The sequence below is a fragment of the Platichthys flesus genome, chromosome 3, assembly GCF_949316205.1.
Source record: "Platichthys flesus chromosome 3, fPlaFle2.1, whole genome shotgun sequence".
NCBI lineage: Eukaryota > Metazoa > Chordata > Actinopteri > Pleuronectiformes > Pleuronectidae > Platichthys > Platichthys flesus.
The window spans coordinates 27,254,220-27,279,642 of NC_084947.1; the positions used below are offsets into that span (position 1 = coordinate 27,254,220).

Here is a 25,423-nt window from a genome sequence, read left to right on the forward strand (position 1 = left end):
GTGGAATATATCTTAAGAGTGAGAAAGGATCACATTCCAAATTCCTGCAATACATGGGGAAAGAGGGAGGGGTTGATTTGGAGGCTTGGTGGGTGGGTGGGTGCTCCCAGAGGGATGTCGTGTGAAAACTGCCAGAAGAAGGTTTTTTTACTCCAGCAATTAAGAGAATTCATCTAGCCAAAGCAACAACATAACAACAAGCTAAAAGCAAATTGGGGAGAGTATTGTCAGCTGAGGTCAAGGAAAGATCACCCACCTATGAAAAAGTGCTTAGTATGAAGACTACACCATCATTCAAAACAGGCTCTAAGTGAAAAATCCAGGAAGAGCCAAATATAAGGAGATGGAAATGTAACCATATGTAAAACTCAGTTTATCCCATCAACACTGCTGCCTGCGAGCTAACCTTACCACTTATCAAAGATTAATACATATGGAGGCACACCCTGCAATTGACTACTGCATCGTGATAAGTGATAACACGAACAACAACAAAGCACTTGAGGGCATCAGTCACAGGGACCACTGTGAAAAGCTGGAACATTGCTCATTAAGTCTGTCTTGAAAATCATTAACCAGTCTCAGTGTAAAGGACTAATCACATCAAATGTTGCACACAAGAGCAATGTAGCACCAGTTTACTAGAGGTGCATCAGCTGGGATGTTAACAACGTTACATATGGAAATAGTCTGGAACTAATTGCGTTGTTTTTCATAATGTTGAAAAATGTAATAAAAAAATCATTAATATATTATTATTATTATTTACTTATAAAAAATTATGGGCAGTGTAATTAAGTGTTTTTCTTATACTCTGCAGAATCAGCTTTGATCTGACATGTTTCGCTTAACAACATACAATCTACTAAAGAGACAATCAAACTGGTTACATATATATATATTGAATAATGTGTGTTAAGTCACCGGAAACCATTTAAAAATAGCTTTATCACACACGCCTCTCATCTCCCACTCAAACATATTAATGTTTAGTTCAACAGAATGCAGTAGTCTCCTGCTTGTCTTCCTTACCTTCCCATGTATCCATTTCATGCTTCTCCCAATCTGCCTTGGCCCCATTCAAGCATGGATTTAGCTAAAGAAAGGCTACCAGGCCTGGTCGCCTCATCACTCTTTTCTTTTTCTGCCTTTCTCTCTGTTCTCTCTCTCCCTGCAACCTATTTCCTCGACAGCCTGCCCCTCTCTGACCACAGGCACAGCCCAGCAATACCACTGGTCACTTTATTGCCTGGTCACGTGACAGAGTTCAAGCCCCGGGGTCACAGCTTGGCTTGAGGTCCAATGACAGCTAGGGGTTATCTGAGTGGAACTGATAGTCCTATTTTCGCTGCCGTTCAACAATAAAACAAACCACCACCCCCTCCCTGGCTCTCACCAAAATTAGTGTCCCCTCCCCTCAGTCATGCCTGTGGCACTTCTGAAGAGGACTAAAGAGGATCTCCAAGCATAAACACAGGTTCAAGCTGACAAAACACACAGACATTAACTAATTGAAGCACTTAGTGAAGCAGAGAAAAGGTTTAAAGCTAAAGTTTCACAGCTTGCTTGGTTACAAACTGAGCCGAGTGGAAAGTTCAAGAGGCTGAGAGCCAACAAGATGGAGACACTTTCTGTTCCTGAACATTTCCCTGAATGAAAAAAAAGGCTGCATCTCAATTTTAAGTTTGGAGTCAGGAATTCAGAGCTGTAGCAATATTTAATTCCCAACAATATATAAATCTGTGGAGGACAGCTCATGTAACATCTAGGGTATATGCCAACATCTATATTGCCCATTGTAAGTTCCGCGTTACATTTCAATTTTGTACTTAGTTTCCCTCTAATCTTTTGACCACTGCAATGTTTGATGGATGCCTCGGGTAATGCTGTTAACCAAATACAGTGGCAGGAGTGTAAACAGTGTAGTGCAAAGTATAGACTTGTTTTATTTACGTCCGAAGGCTGGCAAACAAAATTTAACCGAACATTCACTTGGGAGGCCTTGTGGCCATCCCATTCAACCAAGTTACCCTTCTTGTATTCCTGTCAGGACTGAAGTTGCATGTTGTCCCTCTTTATCTCTGTTTATTTTTTGTCCGCATCCCGACTGTAAAATATCTACTAAAAATCAAGAAGTCTAAAAATTTACAAATATTAACAATTAACAATTTTGTAAATGTAGAAACAAGTAATAAAAGATAGCATCAAACGTTCTTGTTGAATCTGTAGTTGACTCATTCTTTGATTAGATACTTCCTGGTTTAAATCTTGAGTTTGTATTTTCTACTAGGAAAATTTCTCGTGCAGCTGCTTGTGTTAATATATTAACTCGTGCAGCTGCTTGTGTTAATATATTTAACATTTAAGAATATTGGCCTCTTCCAGTGAATCATATTTATATTCCTCTGGGTAAGGTAACAAGACAACGTTTTGCACTGAAACTCAGGTAACATATTGGTGGAGGAGCACTGATACGAACCGAGCTCATAGCTTGCCCCCTTGACTTGAATGACCATCCCATTCAAATTCACCTGGTAGTCAAGCTATGTATCTAATTTTGTGGAAAATGTGCTTGTAAGTATGATTTAAGGCCTTCTCTTGGTGCCATGGTAACCAGCCTTAAACCAGTGAGAGCTAGAGGTATCTTACCATCCAGTAGGTTCTCTTCCTTCATCCCCTCCAGTGGCCTGGCAAGGGACCTTAGTGAGAAGCATCCAGTGTATCACACCCAAAACTCTGCTGGTTAACCTGATGCGCTGTGTCCACCAGCCTCCTCTCTCCCCGCACCAAACTCTATACTACAGTGGACAAGCCTGTACTGGTCATCCAGCCAGTCCCCCAGCCCACCCTCTCCATAACCCCACCCTACCAATACCTCCTGTTCACTCTCACAGCAGCACCACCCCGCCCCCGTGCCCAACCCCCCATGTGAATGCTAATGACCTGGCCACACTAAGTCACATATAAGAAGCTTTTCACATTCAAACACACCACAGATGGATAGCTCATATGATTGCATACAGGCAGAGAGAGAACTGAGACATGCCACTGAGCCTGGGAGGATCCACATCAACTGAGCCGTCCTGACCAAGCAGGTTGGTGAGCAGGCAGAAACAAGTGGAACCTGTTGGTATGGTATTACCATAAGAGTCTGATACTACATGTCACTGCATCGAATATGGTTTATATATAGGTGTTATATCTGGACAGGTCTTTCAAGCAGATTTGAACAGTCATATTTTTTATAGTCCACTTTGAGTTAAGGGTTGGAGATTTTGGCAAAGTGAACTGACCGAAAGCTACTTTACATGCAGATGTAATAAAATTACTTATTATAGTTTAACCAGCCTTTAATGTACCATTACCAGTGTCATATGTCACCCTTGACCTTAGCACCTTTCCTTCCATGAGCCGAAGATGAACAGCATAATCAGCCATGTTGCCTTTAACCTTGTAGGCAGATGGAGCACAAACAGGGTGGAGGCTTTGCTGGTTATCTGCCGTCATGTGGCAAGGGGTGCTACCTGAGAGTCGACCTGAGGTGCAGACCCTTACTATGCTACACTGATACGTCACATCTTCACCTTCTACTGTTTAACCTGTGAAAAGCACAACTACAACATACATATGAAAAAGAAACTGCCTTGCAGACATATCTGGGTGACCACTATGTCCACCTGCCGACATTATAAGACACATAATTGTGACTTAAAGGATTATGAAAAACCCATATCAGCCTCACCAGGGAGGTGATGGTTTTGCCCCCTACTGTTTGTTTGTAAAAACTACTGTGTGGATTTCCACGAAACCTAGTGGAAGGATGAGACACAGGGCAAGATTTTTTTTTTCCACTTTCTTTAAGCTGTAAAATAGTTTTTATTTATATATTTTTTTACACTTTCACAAATTTCTGTGAATGCTGATGAAAAGAAAACAGGCATATTAATGTGAATGATATGAGTGTGTGAAATGTAGTGCCGATCCATATAGTGTTGGGCCTTGGCAGGGCTATGTGCTCTATTTAATTCCACTCTTGTTTTACATATAAATGGACATTTAAACTTAAGAAGGTGGACCTCGGCACTATTTGGTAGCAACTCAAATGTCAATACCACAAATATATTCTCTGTTCAATCCCTCAGTCGTTTTATTTTCCCTTCTATTTGTTTAGAAAATAGACATAAAATGCCAAAACAGAAATTATTTAATTTAAAATATCTTAATCCGAATTAAGTAATTGTGTGGTTGCTTATGCTTTTGAGAACTTCAGCTTAAGTGGCACAGTACAGCCTCTTCTGCAATAGCTGAATAATAACAACCGTAGAAACTCCCATGTACAGATCCAAAATATGTGTTTGTTTTCCTTAAAAGAGAAAGTTGTTCTGTAATTGTGAATTATCCCATTAACCATTAATCTTTGTCACAATTCTCTAAGGCTGCATCCATACAGCGACAATTTAAAACCAGAACTAACTCTGTTCACACAAAAGTTTTGGCTACACGTGTAAGCAGTAGTATCAATGTAAATTGCTGAATATAACTGCACAACAGCTGTTAGCAAAGACAACAGGATCAGTAAAGCCTGTAACTGATTACCCATGCACGTTCTACACTGGTAGCTGAGGCTCCAATGCTGTTTTTCCCCCCCCCGAAGGGTGTCATGCGATCAGCCCCAATCAGCAAGCAGTTGTGAGTGGCCACGTCATTATTTCCAATCATCACCATTTCTGCCTGCCTAGACTAAAACATTGCTCTGTAGTTTTCAAACTAAAACCGGGCCAGGAGCATTACCAAACTTCTCTTTTTTAGTGGCTCTAAAACTCTAAGTGTAGTAGTGTGGATGTGACCTTATAAAAAGATTTGTAAGTTGTAAAAAACAAAGGGTTATTTTGCTATATACAATATGTTTTGGCACGTTTTTAAAGGATACTGGCTGAAATATTTATTACAGAATTGATGTCGGTTTACAGCCTCAGAGGTCCAGTACGGGTCAGGAATTTGATTAAAGTATTCCTCTGTAACTAACAAGAGACAGAAATGTTTCCTGTAAATGACAGAAAAACTCTTGGCCTGGACAAACACAAAAGAGGTTTAAACGTCAAACTTCACAGAGAATTTGTTATTTGCCCCTGACGAACTCCTGATGTTGTTGTCTCTCAGACAAGAGACGGTTTTAGGGTGAAAATGTGTTTTATATCAGCGGCCTGACAGACATTCCTGATGTTTGCTCTTGTCGACTTTGCCGCTCCTGAAACTCCTGGAAAGCCCATTCAAATGAAACTAAATTCTTAGCCGGAATATGAAGTTGATTCAATGTCAGCTCTAATGTGTTGTTTGGTGCCTTGATTTCTGCATTTGCCTAAACATTTAGTAACAAAGGGCATTTCTTTTGTTTGAGCTCCCCTCCCCCCTCTACACACATCTCACATCTCTAGTCACATATCTCTCCACTGTTCACACAAAGAACTTCCACAGGCCACAGGTCACACTGCTTGTGTTCTGCTGTAAACATACATACATCCTGATCCAAAGCAAGTACACAGTATTCATCTTTTTTCCTGACGGATCACAAGCTTTCCAAAGCACGTCAGACCTCCAGCATACCTCAGCAGATGAATATACAGAATATATTTAATTTAACAAACAGTGATAGGTTGAAATCTCCCAATGTTTTGTAGATTTTCACCTTTTATTAAAATACTGAGAATTATAGGAATGAAAGGTATCCAGCTCTAACATACATGGAGGCTCTTGCCTATCCTTTCCTTCCAGGTCTTTAGGGTGTCGGCAGTATATAGGCAAATCTGAAATTAACACCAACCCTGAAGGCAAGACCTGGCCTCCTAGGATTACACTTAGCAGAAAGGTTTCTCTCAATGGCAAATTCTATAGATGACCAAATAGATGTCCACAACTAGATTTTCTCTGTCAAAGCAACTCCATTCTTCTTCCTGATGAAGTGTGTGATTATCTGAGTCTTCATAACAATTACCTTTTACAAAGGACAAATAAATCATTTCATTCATTCATGCCTCGTGCAGAGGTGCAAAATTTTGAATTTCAATAAGAACCATGTGTCGTCATTTAATTGTGAATGGTGAGAGTAATGTGCTGCTGAGCACAATGGTTGCTCAATTATGTATTTGCGAGTGTAACTGCAGGCTTCCCTCAGCCAAGGTTGGTGAAATAATCTAGCCTGAAGTTGTCATACTCATAATTCTAGTCAGAATATGAGTCTGATACTGCTCCATTGGGCTGTAATTATGGGGCGTGTTTCAAACAAACCAGGAAAAAAAATGTCTCTTCGCTCAATTGGATAGACCTACAACCAATAGTTTCTCCCCAATGGAGCAATGCCAGACCGAACTTCCCGATCTCAAATGTTGTGGGCGGGGCTAAATTCGTCTGGCATCCAGGCTAGAAATGATATATAATCAAATGAAAATAAAAAATTCAAGAAAACATTTGCATTTGACAACCTGCTACCTGGACACGTTTTGTATTTATAACTCTTACGTGATAATCAATAAAATTACAAAGTTCCCCCACATCCATACATTGACTGATTGATTCAGTTGCTCAGCACCTGAGGGTAGGGCCCCCATAGCCCCATAGGGGTCCCAAGATAAACCTGCAGCGTCAAAAAATGAGATAAAACCAAAATAATTGTGTCTTATTCCTGCTATTATATTTACTTTTACCTGTTTTAAAAAAAAAATCAGAATAATTCAATTCAAAACCATAGCCATAACCTGTGACAAGAGGGCAAAAGTAAAAGTTTATTTGTTTTAGGGGGCCACAAGCCAAGAATATTGAGAGCCACTGGCGTAATTGGCATGATTTTTTTTTTTATGATCCCAATTCATATCAAAGCATGTTATCAGTTGTAGCATCAGTGAATATATCCTGACTCCACGACAGCCTCATGTTTGGTTGATGTCTTCCTGCTCTTTTCAGGGCTCTTTCGGACGAGTCACCTCTGAGGCGGCTGCTCTGTTTGTTCGAGGTGATTGTGTCTGTACGGGAGCTGACCTCAGGGTTTTGGTTTATGTCCAATCCTGAAGATTAGATTTACAATGATCCATTTTACATTCCCCAGATGCGTTTGTTTTCTGGAGCCCTGATGACTAGCGGATCAATGCAATTGTTCTCTGCCTGAACTTCCAAAGAGCAAATAAAACTGGGGTGACCTGGCCAACATCTTGGATTTAATTACCACTAAAAACAGTCACTCACAAGCCAGTCTCATGCTTTTAATTGATCCCAATTCTGGTATTCCAGTCTGATAAATACAAGACTGGGGTGATAACGTCTGCAACATTGCATCTATCTTGGAAAAGGTTTGGTATTAGATTTCAATTGATAAGACATTATATTGTAACTCCAAGTGAATTCCTGTTTGCTGAATAGGAAGGGTTGTTCTTGACAGGGCTGGATTAACCTGATACAGGACTCCAGGGCAAAACTGTGCTGTTTGGCTCCTGCTGCCAACATTACATCACCTGCTTTGTTCTGTGCATTATGTTCATGTTACTTCACCTCAATTTTCCAGAGAACGGAATAGTACCTTTTTGCTGAGTGAAAGATAAGTAGATGGAAACCTATCTCTTATATTTAAGTAAACTAGTGCAGTGCCTGATCTAAACCTGCCTGTTTAGCTGTTCTCTTGAAATTTTTAAATGCTTGGATTTATTCCTTCTTATTTGGGAGTCCTCCTCCAACAGTTCCACAATACACTGTGACTTTTTATTGTGTACATTCTACAGTGCTGAGTGAAGGTAACAAATAAAGTCAGTAAGTGGTGTGTATACAAGTTTGGATGATTTACTTAAATGTTGTGTTTTTTTTTCCAAATATTCGATGTCAGCTTTTTCAGAGGTCTTGTAAGTAACGCACACATTCTTCAACTTCTCAAACATTGTGCCTTTACTTTAAACACAAATTGTGAAACATGAAGTGATTCAGAGAATGGTGCAGCCATGATTGAGATCAGTGCCTGGGCTGTGTGTCTGTCTCAGTCTGATATGGAGTAAAATAATTATGAAATTATAAAAAAATATATCTTGTGGCAATATTGACCCAGGGTATGAACCATTACCGATCTGATGACACTTTCAACACGCGACAGACACAAAAGGAAAAAATCTCAAATAAATATCTCCTGGTGAAAAAGTGGCGTCATAAGGCACTGATGAAGAAGTCGAGAGGGTTTGTGGGAATAAGAGCTGATGACGGTGTCAGGGTGCTGTAAGCATGTTCACGTAATCTATACCTCTGTCGGCGGCACCTGGCTCCTCCACCTCTCACCTGAATAATGCAGAGGATTTGTTACTGTTGTGAATGTGTCTATGCAGAGAACCGCCCGCTATGTCGTGCATGTTTGAAAGGCAGACTATGGGTAAACTCTGTAAACAATTCTACTGATTTTAACCATAGATCATGTCAGAAAACTGCTTAAGATTCAACTGGGTCTGCGTCTGAAGGCAAACCACCCCCACTCCCCAAACTCGGCATTGCACTTTCTGCACTGTATTCCAAGAAAATACCTGTCTAGAGTGAAGTCGATCAGATGAGCGGTTTGCGAGACATCAGTTCCAAATACAGATAGAATTTGAATTTTCTACTATTAAATATGAAGCATTCACAATGAATACTGCATTTTCTGAGCTGCATGGTTTAAGTGCTATCAGGATGTTTCCCCATGCCTGCCATCTTTCTACGAAACTAAATCATCGACAGACAGATCATTTGACACAGTGCACTTGGCAAACTATAATATACATTACAAATTAGTGGTCCAGAAATCAACTAACTGGAACTTTGGTCTTCCAACTGTCATGAGTCACTGGAACATCTGTCCATACTTATCTCTCTAGGAGGGCTGGGGCCAACATTGGGGGAGAAGCTGGGTAAAACCACAACCGAAGACAAACAAACATTCAGGCTCACATTCAAACCTACGTGTAATGTAGATTGTCTAATCGTCTGCAAGTCTTTAGACCGTAGGAGCAGGTCCAAATATCCAGAGGAGACCAATATGATTTCGCTCTACAGGGAAAGGCCCTGGCTGACTGGCATGTTGCAGAACCAAGGCCAACAAGAAAGTCAAACGTCTGTTTTAAAAAAAAAGAAATCAATCAGACATTGTTTCCACAAAGCAAATATTAAGAAAATATCCCCCCACTTCCACCCTCACTCTCACATCTCACTACTCGTACCCCTCTTTTATCAACATGGAACAGGTCCCTTTCAGGGTTCACTTCAAACTGTGTGGAGCATTCCAAACAATTTGGCTCCAAACCCGAAAAGTCAGTTCCCTGCTATAACCAATTAATACCGGTGATGACATCAGTGGCCATCTTACAGGCTGCAAAGAGAGGATGAAGAAAGCAACAATAAAAAGTCAAGTGAAAAATTGTGGGACCACTGAACCCAGTATCCTTTAGAACACTAGAGCACTAGCAGGTAATCACTGTATTCCACCATCTGGGTATACTATTTACTCCCATTGCACATAAAACAACAGCATCAAGGACCCAAGAATCCTGTTCTGAACCTGATGAGGAATCTGAGATAATTACGTGCCATACAAGTATCTGTGGTGTTAATTGTATTCCAGTCACTCTGGTGTAAAGTGTTATAATTTCCATTTTTTAATCGAACTTTCCCTTAACCTGCCTCATCCATGGTTACTGACACATCTCCCAGAATTCCTTTCAGCCACGACCACAACACACATCTTGTTACTCTATTGCATTTTGAGGAGAATCATTTTTTTTTCGTGGATAGATCTGTGGCTCACCTACATAGGGTTTCTGCATAACTGCTGTACTAAATAGCTGTTAAAAGGTTATTGGTAAGTGAAGGACAAAACCCTGACTCTGACACTTCATGATGTCAAAATCTATTGCAGCAGCAGAAAATATCAAACATTAGGGTTATGATTTTATCCAGTTATTGGAGAAAATGTTGTATGTGTCCCAATCTCTGCCTACACTTATATTTGTCAGCACTACATGGGGTCTGTGAATGAATCAACTATATGGTGAATTTATCTTTTGGCTACAAAAAAAATTCAGATCATATGTCCTAAAAGCCTAAGTTGAGAACATTGATCTGTATATTTTATTATTTACAAAAATAAATTAATTGTGGAAGTGACCTGACTCAAATCAGATAATGAGGCAGTGACGAAGATGGGTCAAAATAAGGTGAGGTCAAAGGTCAAACCATGCATCTGACACAAGATTAAGGACAAGCAGAGGGACGTTCCCTGCCGAACTGTTTTTACCACAGTGTTTCAGAACTACAACTGCTACATACTGTTTGAACAAAATGCATACCAGCTCTGAAAACAGTGCTGAAGCATAATGATTCTGTCATCTCTTACAGTCCTGAGAGAATAAAACAAAATATATTACATAATATAAAAGCTGCCCTGTATTCATTACCAGTATACAAATGCACATTTATCCTCGTTTCATTTTAACAAATATATAAGATAGAAATAGGAAAATGTAAAAAGATAGAAAATTATCCAGCGGAGACCAGAGAAAAAAATTCTGATCGATCCTTATCGAGATCATCCCTCCATTTCACCCAAACCCACGACCACAGTACATTGTGAATGTCTTACTTAATAATCCACAATTAATTTGTGATAAATCAATGTGCAAAACATTGCAAATAGAAATATGCATAATGTAAGGCCAATGCTTTCATACTTAAAAGTGGCAGATGAAATCTGTGTGCTGCTAAAAAGAATTGTGCTACTAACACCTGTTTAAGTCCAGAAATTATGTTCATCTCTGAGAAAACCTTTACCTCAGTATTGAGTACAACATATTGTTATCTCAGCCTTAGGGTGGTTAAAAAGTGCAAAACCTACAGAAGAGATAACAGTTTTCACAGCTTTCACATCTTTGAACCATTAATCATTGTTTTACATATTCCTTTCTGTCAGGAGTGCAGCATCCATCACATCATCGAAGGTGGTGGTTATGATAACAGTCCTCCCCACCAGAGGGCACTATCACATAAACACAGAGCCCCTGTGAGCTTTCTGTCAGCAGACAAAGAGCCTGATAAGTCATCAGCATGAGCTGGCTTGTTCTCTCACAAATACAGGCAAACTGATCAAAGTGGAGCAGTGTGTGACCTGAAAAGAAGCAGAGCAGCCATTATAATCTATAGATGTGGGCCAGCAGCTTTATTAATGGAGGATGCTGAGGGGGCTGACTCTTAATCGTCTTATCTGCTGCCAAACAACCAACACCACCTTTGATGTTGTTGGGTTTCTATTAGCAAAAGCAGTTTGTCTTCCAGCGGTGGCCGACTATTCTGGATCAAACAGATCCTGCTCCAGCTCTAGAAAGTGTGGGTATCGTTAATAAACATTAAACATTCGCGTTTGGTACATTTCATGTGTGTTTTGTAAGTGAGAAAAGTATAGTGTTGTAAATCCGGTTATCTGCATTTAGAAATTTACCATATACTCAAAAAGAAGGTCGAGACTCTTATCACAGATCAAATACATGCAGGCAAAAGCATGCACACCACTGAAACAAGGTCTTAGAGTTCACAGTGGAGACCCCGCCCCAAACCTGACACAAAGTATCTACACGCAGCAGCTGACAGAGGTGTGTCTGTGCTGCCATGAGGGATGTCTCTCTGTCTCATTCCAATTGAAGGGGACCAGTTATTGAGTAGTGTTAGCTGTACTGCTTGAGCTAATGAGCCCAGCAATGGCAAAAAATACATTGTTTGACATTTCTTCTTGAGAAAGCTGAGTTTATTAGATACTGCTGGTAAATAACAGTGTTAATCTATTTAAGGAAAGACAACATTTAACCACTATATATATATATATATATGCACACAGATTTGATCAGTCATGACTCATGATCTCATGACTTTCAACATTCATTTTCAAATCCAACATTAAATTAGTCTCCTATTTCAAAAAAACCCCTCTACCAATTGATATTTATACTTCACCTCTCCAATGTGAACATTACTTAGCTGAGACTTGATTCATCAGGCTCCCTCAAGCTTATTACATTAGCTTGAGGCCCCATCTCGCGGAAGAATTCAAACCAAAATCAACACATGCAATTTTGGATTAATAGACATAAAAAATTTACTTCTGTTGTGAGAGAAAAGGAGGGATGACCTTGATTCATCTCCATAGCTGGACTATCTCCCTCTGATTTTAGACATATTTATATTATCCTTATGCGTTTGTTATTATGAAACAAATAATAAATATGCCTTTGTATAATTGTAATAAATACAAAGGTAGATTTAGGTATTGTATATATATATATATGTATATAAATGTCTTGTATTATTTCATTTCTTGAGTTACCTACAAATTCTGTATATGATTTATAAACGTGCACATTTCCATTTGTGTGTGTAATAAAGTCAGCAAGCAATGTAGCTACAATTGGACACAAACCCTGCTTCTAAGTGCTTTTAAAGAAGAGAGAACAAGACATAGCATCTCTGTGTCTCTCTGCCTTGTCGTTAATGACGGGTTAGGCTGGCACAAGGGCGTCTGCTACTCCTCCTTCAAAAGAGCTGCTGCTGAAGCCTGAGTGGGACTGGAGCCTGTCAAATTACAGTGGGATCCCACCTCACTTCCCACTCACTCTGTCTGTCTGCCGCCTGTCTCTGCGCTGCCACTCCTCCTTTTCCTATCTTTTGTCTCTCTGTCAGTACGTCATCATTGCAACTCATTTTACGATTCTGAGACACACAATGCAGAAATGTTCAACATTGGCCGGCCATGCCCATGCTCCCTTAAATCTTGGAAAAATTGGATCGAATTTGGTGTATGTGTGTGTGAGTGTGTGAGAGAGAGATAGAGAGATGCTTTGCGAGCATTTCTGGAATTCCATCAAAGGCACATTTTCTGTCTGGCAGCAGTGACTGAGTCTGTCCCACCAGTGTTGGTAGAATATCAAAGATGAAGAGATTGTGAATTTTAACCTCAGACTCAGAGGTCAAACCTCATCTGTATGTTTTCCCAATTTTTTTATATCAAAATATAGAGGTCCCTTCAGTATCGCCTCTTCAGCCCTTCCCCTCCCATATTCCTCATCCCTGCTTTGTCCATATCTAGCTCATCCCTGATTTCTCTCTTATCCAACACCATGCCATCTACACCCACCCCCATCCCCTATCCATCCTACTCTATCTCTTAACACCCCCCATCTTCTCTCTCTCCTCCTTTTCTGTCCAGCCCTCCTCTTCTTGCTCCAGAACTGTCAGATGGCATTAGCTCCTTTCACGCTCATGGCCTGTAGGAATAACAGCCGCGAACCTCGCCGAACAGCGCCATTCTCCTGCTCCAGTTAGCTCTTCACTCAGCACAGGCTGTTGCGCAAATACCAATGTTATTCATGTTGTGCTCCTTTACTTACACAACATGCCCCATTAAAGGGCAAAGCTAGGCAGACGCAAATCTCAGCAGAGAAGGTCATGTTGTGGAGAGAAGATGCGTATGTGTTGTATAACAGGGTCACGCTCACTCATAATTATTAGCTCGTCCCCCTGACTCAAGGATCGACCCACAGCTTGGCTAAGACCTGGCTCACATGGATCAAAAACTGATCTACTTCTTATCTGCTTATGGAGCTGCAGGCTGGAAATTGTGTTAAATATATAAGGTTCAGCTTATTTCCAATGAAGTTTCAGCCGCAGGGCAAGTTGTGGCTGGTATTAAAAGCCCACTGTGACCAATAAGCTGTAAATTGTGCAGAAGTTTTTTGTGCTAAGAAACAGGCCAGGCCAGGCCAGGCCAGGCGAGCATCCCTTGGGGTGAAAAAATGAACACCTGAAACTAACCAAACTCAGTTGGAGGAGAGCTTTCCATTTGTAGCTGTTGTTGCTGTGTCTGCATTGATTATCTGTAATCAGTTATATCTGTATAGTTCTGGGGCTTTGAAACCGGAAACTGAAAGATTAGGTTTGCTAAACATAGTTACTTTTGACTGCAGACCCTAATAAGCCAGTTCAAATAAATGTTAGAGAGCTGTGAACTGTGATATGAGAGGATTGGAAGTAAGTACACTGTAATAATTAATTAGTATTCTGTCATCCAGATGTCTGAGGGAATGTTTGCATGAGTGAGGCTAGAGGAGCATTGCAAATACATTATTGAGGGAGTGAGCTGAAACATTATCAGTCTGACAAGTAAGCGCAGATAAATTAATACAAATATGAGGACAGTGTAATTTCTCATTACTGTGTAGTCGACAAGCCCAGCATGGAAGGAAGGCTTAGAGGCTAATAATCAAAGCAGATTAGCCTGAGCTCTGATAGATACTACGCAAGCCTGCTAATCATCTGAGTGATAACCATGAAGTATCCAATCACAGTCAGAAATGAGCAGCGTGTTTCAACTTATGATTTTGCTGCAATGATCTGAGCATCAACGACCCCTCAAAGTTCCTCTCTATGCCTTCCATTTGTTTCCTCCTGTCTGTATCAGAGTAATTCTTCCACGTTAATACAGTATGTGTAAGTCGGTGCATATTAAGTGTGGCAAGGAAGGGTGGGAGGAAATACTGGAGCTTCAGAGCACCGGTGTTACTGTGATCCCCGGCCTGCCAGCCCTGTGATTTGGCCTTGAAATGACAGACCTGCCCCTCATTGGGCTACGGGTGGAGAGCTAATGACATGCTGCGTGGGCTAACATGACTATTAGCCCACTGTGAGCAGCAGGAACTGACAGGAACACAATTCTGTCATTACGCCCTGAGGAGACCTCTAATCAGAGAGGCAGAGACACCAGGAGAGGCCAGTTGCACTGGTTTAGGTTTGAGACAAAGAGGTAACGGGCTGGCTGTTTTTTGTTGGTTTCTTATGTGTCAGTAAACATTAGATATATTGCTATCTATTGCTGCATAACACTTAACTGAGTCAGTTCCTGGACTTTATATGACACATATTCCCTTGTGCTGTTGTTACACTGTCAAAGTTAATCGAAATTCAATGTGCCATTATTCTTTGATCACACTTGATGCTGACGGGTAAAAGTCGCTTTAATTGCATAATCTATAAAAAAATACTGTAAAAATGCCCTTCACAATAACAGAAAAGGTGATGTCAATAAAAAGCCAGGAGTCCAAAAACAAGGATGGTGAGTGACGCACTGTGACCAAAAATGACATCTGTTTTTAGACATGAACTCAAGACAATGTCTGGTGAGAGGGGTCTGAAATTTCTCCAGAATTTACCTTTAACATATGAACAATGAGGCAGGTCATTCTCTTCTCAGAAGCGGTGACACAAAACCAGGAAAAACAATGAAACCATACATTTTTTGACATTTTGGCTTGAAAAATCTCCTAAGGAATTAGAATTAGAATCATCGTCGTTCGGGTGGCTTGTTAATTACCTGACTATTTGATGTTGCTGTAACAAATTGACAGATCGATTTTACCATTATAAATGCTAAACCACCCATCACAAGGCAATGTCTGTTTTGTGACCGGAGTATTACTGCTCAGTGATACAGAAATTGAATTGACTTTGAAATTGTAAATATATATTTTCTGCTGACTTCACTGGTATTTGTGGAGTGCCAGTTCTTCCAATCCAACTGCTAACTCCTCCTCGCTCACAAAATGGCAGATTAGACAAAGCTGAAAGTGACCTTCTGAAGATTTGAATAGAGATATTTAATCTACCTGCTCCCCTAAAAGTGCCTGTCCTCTCAACTCTGCTTGCTCCATATCATCATGCCAGTTTATTAAACTGTAGTACACTTCATGTCCATATTGGTATGAGCTGCCAATATCTTTGAATTGTCTTCCATCCAGTGATGCCGGTAACGTGCTACTTAGTAACTGACCACTTTTTTCAGTAACGAGTAATCTAACGCGTTACTATTTCCAAACCAGTAATCAGATTAAAGTTACTTGTCCAAGTAACCTTGCGTTACTATTTCGGTATTTGTGGTTAAACCGCTGGGCACGTCCTGCGGCTGGGGGAGCAGTCGCCCCGTCACCCTCCTCACCACACCGCCGGAGACTCGGTGTGCGGCACTCCGCGACGTTTTTTTAGGGGGGGAGGTGCTCGTCCGCGATGCGGGGGCTTTCCTTCTAGTATGCCGTAGTATGTCGCGGATCACCTCAGCTACAGCGCCCGTTGGGGGGGGGGGGGGGGGGGGGGGGGGGCCTCCGGCGGTGTCTAATAAAGTTGTCATATTTATGTTGAGGCGGCGTGGGTGTTGTCGGCAGCTGCTGAATGTAACTAATAAAGTAACTTGTAATCTAACTTAGTTACTTTTAAAATCAAGTAACTTGTAATCTAATTTAGTTACTTTTAAAATCAAGTAACTTGTAAAGTAACTAAGTTACTTTTTCAAAGTAACTATGGCAACACTGCTTCCATCCTATTGTAATTACAGCTAGGACAGTGAAAAATTTGGTTGAATTAATGTTTACCCCATTTATCTTTAACTATGTTAATCATACATTCTAATCAGTACAAGCACATACCTACCTGTCTGGGTACTTGGTTGTGGCTGGAATCTAACCTGGAGTTTACTGTATATCTTTCTGCTACATTAGGTGCTGGATATTAAAGTATTTCTTTGAACATGTGTTTCCTTAGTTTTGTTTTCATTGTTTTCTTCGAGATCTGCATCGATCTAAAAAACTGTGACCCTCCTATCCATTACTGAACAAATTTCCATTTGAGGATGTCCATGTCTTTCTTTATGCCCAACAAAATAATGTGAGATATGTATTGGAAATTGGCAATATAATACAATACATTAAAATACTAACATCAAGTCTTTAACTTGAACTAACTAAGAATTTAAGATGTCATAAATAACAAAAAGTGACAGATGTCTGCATCGAGTATGATAATAAATGCCTTGGTAGGAAAATAAACCTGGCAATAAGCATGCCAGCTCCACGGGCAGGGGCTGAATCAGCTGTCTGAATCCTAATGTCACAAAGTGTCAAGAAGACCAACGGAGCTAACGCAAGAGAAGGAACATGATCTGGTGGCCTTGTCACCAGGCAGATAGTGATGCCAAAGGGATAGTGATGGAACAGAACTAAAACACCAACAACTATTCAGGGTGCCTAGAAAGGGTAAGCCTATATACTGAAAATCTAACTGAATGAAAAATAGGAAGGTACAGGTAAATATGGTGAACCCAGTGCAGTGCACAAATCACGGCCAAGGTGATTCCAAAAAAAACACTGCTCCAGAATGAATTGATCAAATTCTGATATAACTAGCTGCCTTTTATGGAAAAGGAGCATGTGCAGAAAATACATCAGTTCTTCTATATTTTATTGTGTCACTATTATGTCAAGATTTAATTAGTGACATACAATATATCTATGTATCACACAGCACTTAGTTTACAGTAGCTAAATATTAGTGATGAATACAGACTTACTCCTCTCAGTGTTGACTCCAAAAATATGGCAAAATAGATCAAATATAATGTGATCCCTTTAACTGGGTCAAACTGAGGGTCTAAATCACCACCAGATCATTTTGATAATCTGATCATTTTTATTTCACCATATCGGACTGATAATGAGATTCAGCGGTGTAGCGGGGGTGCTGATCTCCGTTATGTTAACAACATTCACAGAATCTTCCTGTTTGGAAATTTGTCTTCAAAGTAAAAAGCATATCGTTAATTTTGTTACAACAATGCTTTTTATCAAGCTGAATTACAGCTTTTATTCTGAAAACTTGTGAACGCTCTGCAAACAATGTCCAGCTCGCAAATAATAAAAAACTGACAGTATATTTATAACAGTTTGAGGAGGACTAACTAGTCACAAGGAATAATATTGAAGTAACTCCAAAGCATTAACACAGGCGAAGCAAACAGCCCATTCACAAAAGGCATGATTAAAATAACGCTAGTATAAAAAGTGTTCAAAGGCACAAAATTGTTCAGATGTTGCAGAACAATCTTCACTTGTACTGACTTTGATCCACAACGTTTACAATGACTTCAGACATGGTAACCAAAACAACTATATTTCTAGAACTGTGACCAAACTCCCTTTGACTAGACCTCTAAAGTTGCCCTTTCGCACATAGAGCACACAACTGGAGATGATTCATCTCAGACATGTTCTCACCTACTAAAGTAACTGTTGGTTTAGGCAATGGGCTGTAACTGGGTGCTCAGGGAGCATGATAGAAAAAATAATCAATACACCCACTCGCCCACAGTGAAATCTCCAGTCCATGATCTAATCTTTTCACATGGGCTCAGTCCGACTTTACATAGATTTTAATAGGGAGCTAGTTAGGTTTAGTCCGTTAATGTCCAGTAGAACTGATTTGGACATTTTTGTCACACAAACAGCTCCTGCATATAACATGTAAGATCTTCATTGAACTGGAAACATTTTTTACAACCAATTGTCTGGGTTTTATATGTCATGTTTTCAGTGTGCAAGTCTCTGAGATATCTGTCTCTAAACAAATAAAATGTTGGTGAACAGAATTACATTTCAGGCACTGAAACCTAACATCTAAAATGTATCAGCAGCATCTTTCTCCAGAAACAAAACTGCTATTATTTTGGATAATCCACAAAAGATACTGAAAACACTTTTCATATGTATTGTAAAATGGTAGTAATTGTGGTTAGAATATCTCCAAGTGAAACAAATAGTAAGTTAATAGTAATTATTGTATAACAACACAATGTTGTGCTAACCAACCCCCCAAAACAGCAGCTTTGAATTCATTCATTATGTATAAAACAGAGTCACATCAGATATAACAACAGTACATGTGTGAATTCTTAACACTGGTTAATAGATGTCTTAAAAAACTTCACATAACAGCCTCAGATGATTTATTAGATTAATCATAAAACCACACAGCCCCTGTCCTCCTACTCAGCAGCTTTGTTGGAATGCTCCTGACATCCTCACACCGAGCGCCGAGAGCGAGGCAGTCTTACGAGGCAGAAATAGTGACATCACCCGAACAACAGCTAAACAAAATAGGCCACAGCTGTTTGGTTCTTTAGGCTACAAATTAGACTCAATATGTCACACAACATCACATCACAGGGATCAGCATAGAAAACGCACCGAACCGTCTCCGTTACACTGAGCTATCTCTTTCTGTTTGCTTACTCTCTGTTCTGTTTTCAGACTAAAGATATAATGCTAATTTGCACTAGATGAGGAATGAAGGATAGAGGTTGTATTGGTTGGCAATTTATGAATTATGGAGGGATTTTAATAATAAATGGCACCCTCTTCAACCAAGATGAGAGCCTTGAAAGAGAGTGGTACTCAGGGAGGTAGTGGGACACTTTGTTGAAGCCATAGACTCTCTAAAGAAATCTGGGGCGTATGAATTATACCTTATTGGGTCCATTATCGCTTATCAAGGTATCAAATGAATGATTCTGTCTGGGGCCCTTGCGAATGTGTGCAGAGCACAACTATAGCTCTATTTCAACAAGGAAACAGAAGGATGGAGCGACGCTTCCATATGGAGATGGAAAAACGTGAGAGGAACCAGCTGTCAGCCTGGAGACATTAAGGCGTCAAATATAACACAATTCATTAAGCTTTGAATGGTATATGTCTGGTAATCATGAACCTGGATTGTGAATAGTAAGTAATGATTTTATATTTATAGTATATACGGATGATGTTTTTTGTATTGGTATTATATTGATAAACATTAGCGCATTTGACAATTAAGTGTTTCAGCAATGTCATTATATATCTGCTATTATATTGATGGCTGATAATGGCTAGTGTGGAAACATTAACTGTTTTGCCTGCATATTCAGCAAATATATAGCAATTATTTGCAATAAGCAAAGACGCATATAATTGTCATTTTTGTAAAATTATTGGGCAAGCAGAGAAGCTTACAGGAGATGGACATGATATGAGTGTTTAAAGAGCACCACAACAACCTAGTTGTTATAATTGGAAAATAGTCAGTGGATAACTGATAGCCTTGGCAAAAGTCACTAATGACCTTTTAATAGCCTCAGATCAGGGACTTGTGTCTGTCCTCGTTCTGTTAGATCTCAGTGCAGCATTCGACACAATTGACCATCAAATTTTATTACAAAGACTAAAACAGTTAATTAACATAATGGAACCGCCCTTAACTGGTTTAAATCGTATTTTTCTGATCGCTCCCAATTTGTGCAAATTAATGATGAGTCATCTGTGCGCACCAAAGTTAATCATGGTGTTCCACAGGGCTCTGTGCTCGGCCCAATTTTATTCTCATTATATATGCTTCCACTAGGAAACATTATCAGGACACACTCGGTAAATTTCCACTGCTATGCGGATGACACCCAGTTATATTTGTCAATAAAACCTGAACAAAGTAATCAATTAACTAAACTTCGAACATGTCTCAAGGACATAAAAACCTGGATGACCCGCAATTTTCTCTTATTAAACTCAGACAAAACAGAGGTTATAATACTTGGCCCCAAACACCTTAGAGATGCATTATCTAATGATATAGCTGCACTAGACGACATTGCCCTTGCTTCCAATGAAACAGTCAGGAACTTGGGAGTGATCTTCGATCCTGATTTATCCTTTAATACTCACTTAAAACAAATTTCTACGACCGCTTTTTTCCACTTGCGCAATATTTCAAAAATTAGACATGTCCTTTCACAAAAATATGCAGAAAAACTAGTCCACGCCTTTGTTACATCGAGACTGGACTATTGTAATTCATTATTATCAGGCTCCAGCAGGAAGTCGTTAAAGACTCTACAGCTTGTCCAAAATGCTGCAGCACGTGTCCTGACGAGAACAAAGAGAAGAGAGCACATTTCTCCAATATTAGCATCGCTACACTGGCTTCCAGTTAAATCTAGAATAGAATTTAAAATTCTCCTCCTCACCTTCAAGGCCCTTAATAATATAGCGCCTTTATACCTTAAAGAGCTGTTAATACCTTATAAACCCACTAGAGCACTCCGCTCCCAGAATTCAAGCCTACTTGTCGTCCCTAAATTCTCTAAAAGTAGAGTAGGAGCCAGAGCTTTTAGCCATCAAGCCCCTCGGCTGTGGAATAATCTACCACTTTCAGTTCGGGAGGCAGTCACCATCTGTTCGTTTAAAAGTAGGCTCAAAACCTTCCTTTTTGATAAAGCTTATAGTTAGAGCTAATTAGTGCGCCAGAACGTTACTTGTTCTATTTTATGACACATGACACACGGAGCTTCTCTTTCCAGCTTCTCCTTCCTCTTCTCCATCCCTATCCCCCTTCCCCGGAATCCCTTTGCTTTATCACCCGCAGATCCAGGGCCTCTGTGGCGGCACCATGGATTACGGTTTGTGGATCGCGCACCGGGGGTCGCGGTGTTGGATCCAGTGTGGCGGATTCTGAGTCATGTGGGCTGATCGTGGTGCTGGTGGCGGACCCTGTGTCGCGTTGGCATTGGGCACGGGCGGTGGACCAGGACCGCAGTGGTGGCTTGTGATGGGTCCTCCTGGTGGGCGGCGGTGGACGGTGACTGAGGACTGAAGTGGCGTCTGGTCTGGATGGTGGATCGTGGTCTAGATGGTTGCTGAGCATGGACTGTGCTTCATCAATGCTGCTAGAGACTTTGATTATTGATGATGTTCTCCTGCACGTGGCATCTATTGCACTTCTGTCCGTCCTGGGAGAGGGATCCCTCACATGTGGCTCTCTCTGAGGTTTCTACATATTTTTACCCTGTTAAAAAGGGTTTTTTGTAGTTTTTCCTTACTCTTGCTGAGGGTTAAGGACAGAGGATGTCACACCCTGTTAAAGCCCTATGAGATGAATTGTAATTTGTGAATATGGGCTATACAAATAAAATTTGATTGATTGATTGATTGATAACCATTACAGTAATGAACACAGACTAGATTTGCAGTAACGTTCTAAAGTGAAGTAAAACTACCACAAAGAAAAAAATACTCTAGCCAATTTAGGGTGAAAAACACATAACAAAAAAATCATTCAGTCAGACTTGTTTTTAAGTATTTACACGTCTGTCAAAGCAGTACATTTTTTCAAAAGCAATTGTCATTCTTATCCACCCAAAAGACCTGTACAAAACAGGTGAATCCTGTTGTGGATCTCCTGCTGTGTTCTCACATCAGCTCCTCACATCTTTACGCAGACATCCGGGGGTTAGCCAGAGAAAGTCAGCAGAAAGTAAAGGGGCTCTCACTCGAACATTGTCTTTCACATATATATACAGGACCTCCAGAGAATGTCCAGAGGATCTCTGAAGTTCAGTGCCTGTCTGACAGCAGCTTTTTCAATGAATCAATAAATCAAATTTGTGTAGCCCATATTCACAATCACAATTTGTCTCATAGGGCTTTAACACGAGTAAGAAAAAACTATTAAAAAACATTTTAACAGGGTAAAAAGAAAGTAGAAACCTGAGAGAGAGCCACATGTGAGGGATCCCTCTCCCAGGACGGACAGAAGTGCAATAGATGTCACAGGTAACAGAGAACATCAGAAAAATAAGGGTATTTGCGGCATTGATTGAACACTTTGTAAAATAATGGAAGGTAAATTAATTGTTGGATTATTGTCAGTAATGAATGAGTATTTGAGGAAACATATTGTATATCAAGCAGTCTTGCTCTAATCATAGTCCACAGTCATTATCCACTGCAGCCATCAGGATCCACCGTCAGCTGTTACCTCGATCGTGGTCCACCACCATTATCAGATGCCAACACGATACAGGATACGCCATATTGGATTGTGTGTTATCAGTTGGTAACAGTAGTGATAGAATAGTATGTAGAATCGTCTTTGTAGCTTTTTTTCTAAAATGTTCACAGTAAACTAATAGCCTAACCCACAGGCTTAAGCTAATAGATGTAAAACAGCGCTAAAGCTTCACTGCAGTAAGTATAGAACCAACAGAAGGGAAATACAATCTGGATTATAAAGAAATTACTTATTCAGCACTTTTGGCACTGAACATTGAGACATTGAGTCTTATTCCTCTTTGATGTCAAAGAGGAATAAGACAGAGTGGACCAGCTGTAGAGGCAGTATGTTTCCCAGCATGTTGAGACACCTCTGGCAGCTCTGCACTGTTTATGTTTGGTCTAAAACTTTAACAGGAGCTGAGGCCCCAGGCCATGGATGTCAGTCCTTGGGTGAGTCCCCTGGGATGCGCTCTAACCCTGCAGTTCTCCAGCTTCTAAGGAACCATGAAAGGGGGAGACTGGGAGTGCTGGGGCCACTTTAGTGACGTTCATGCTCACCCTCAAATTTACCCATTGGCCTCGTCCTGACACCAAACCCCTGTGAAGCCACTGCACTCAAAGTGAAGGTCAAATAGCTGAGGAGGACACAACAAGACGGCTTTATCAAAGTCAGCAGCATCTCCAAGTCTGCCCCGGATCTCTGAGCCCTTCTTATGTTTTATGATCTAACTCAATTTTAAAAAATAAATCTTGCTATATCAATGTGACTTCCTCTTCCATGAGAAACCAACACTTTGCATCACATGGACTAAACCTGATGATATTATTATTTCTATAAACGAGCACCAGCATCTTTTGATCCAGATATAAATTAAAAGATGCTAATTGGAAAAATATTGTGATTAAAGCCAGAACAATTAGAGGGAGTTCCCCTTTAAAGGCCAAAAGACTTTCATTTACATTAAATATAATCCATATTCCAGATATTTCAATATCTTTACCCCAGCCATCTAATGCACCTTATTATTTCAATACCATTGGTTTTTCCACAACACAGTTGTGAATGACAGTTCTGAAATTAGGGGAAATATTTTTCATTTAGCAGGAGTTAGTGAGTGTTTCATCTTATTGCTCAAAATGACGGCTTTTAATGCCGCAGCATTCATAACCCGTGCCTCTTATCATGGCTCGCTCCAACACTTGATGGAATTTGCCATCGCACAATGGTTGGAAAATACACTTCAAAGGCAAGACGCATCTAATCTCCTCCACTCTGCACATTGCAAATTTGCTGTGATAATAAGATCCTGCCTTCCCAAGCGTTCTTAAGGATCTGAACCAAGGATGAGAATTTCATTTCTCTCTCTCTCTGTCTCTCTCCCGGTAACTAGCTCTCTCCCAGTCTTGCATTGCTGAGATGGGGGTGGGGGTGTGGGGGGGTATGGTTGTACTGCAGTTTGAGAGAATCTCTGCAACAGCAACACTGCATATCTGTGGAACCCATTCCATCCTTATGTAAAATCCCTATTTTACATTTTTTTCACACACACATGCACGCACGCACGCACGCACTCACGCACATGCACACACAAACACACACTTCTGACAGCACAGCACAGTGACCTAGTTTACACATGGCCCAGAAAGATCAAGCATGGTTCAGTGCACATCGGCGAGCAGCATACCTACCCAACTATAACAGGGATGTGCCACCTCAACTACAGTTTGCAATACTGAAATCCAAAAAGGGTACCACATCTTCGCCAAAGTCAGAAGGCAAGTGGAACTGCAAATGGGAAGGGAGGCAGGAAGCCCTGCAGGTAAAGATGTCAGTGTGTTGTGTTTAGTCTGGTTTAGGGTAGTCTGAGGACACGCTTGTCGTCGTAGGCACAGCTGCAGGACATACTGCAAAATCACCACCTCCGATGCCCCCACTACCCAACTCCCAGTGCCCTACATACACCACTCCACCCCCTCCAGGTAATCTGCACACATGAAGAAGGTTATGGATGGAGATGCTATCACAGAGAGCACATTAGCACAACAAAGAGTTTTGGAGAAGGGCCCGCTAGGATAATAGCTGATCCCTTACCAAGATGCCATGTTGGATAGAGAAAAACATGCTTATGGGAAGACATAGTGTCAGGTGTTAAGGTAGGAGATGTTATCTGAGCCACGTCCACAAACAAATTTACAAATATAATAAATAGGTGTGAAATTTTGGTTTTCATCAGACAACTCCAGCACTATAACTTGTTTTCAATATAAAAGAGTCTGGCATTTGACATTGTTACTTTATCACAGAAAATAACAAAAAGCCTAACAGGTCTGCTTTAACCTGCAACATCTACATACAGGAAAACCAAAGATCAATAAATTTGACTTTATGTCTGACACAGTGAACATCGACATCCTCTTCAAAGATTTCTTACCAGAATTGCCAGCATTATCATTTAATATTATGATTTAATATTTGAGTGAAGGCACCACTGACATACACAATACAGACGCCATAAAAGCTTTTATAAATATATGAGTAGTTCTACAAGCCATTGGGGGACAATCTAAAAGGCAGCCTCTCACATCTTCAAAATACAGAACAAATAGACAGACATATAACAAGCATTCCAACAGCACATACCAATGACAAGCACAAGAAACTGTACAAAGTCAGCTTGAGTATGACTTTTAGAATGATTCATTTC

At 40.4% G+C, this 25,423-nt stretch overlaps 1 protein-coding gene across 2 annotated transcripts in view; it reads right to left on the minus strand.

Moving 5' to 3' along the window:
* The window catches only part of nr6a1a (nuclear receptor subfamily 6, group A, member 1a), an 86,915-nt gene that overhangs the window by 24,142 nt on the left and 37,350 nt on the right, over positions 1-25,423 (minus strand). The window contains exon 1 of one of the 2 annotated variants that reach the window (XM_062384924.1): positions 1,033-1,183. The exons of the other annotated variant lie outside the window; for it this stretch is intronic. Coding sequence (XP_062240908.1) covers positions 1,033-1,048 — 16 coding nt within the window. The 5' untranslated portion in view covers positions 1,049-1,183. Of the gene's footprint in view, positions 1-1,032; positions 1,184-25,423 lie in introns of those variants that run through there. 2 annotated transcript variants of the gene reach the window in all.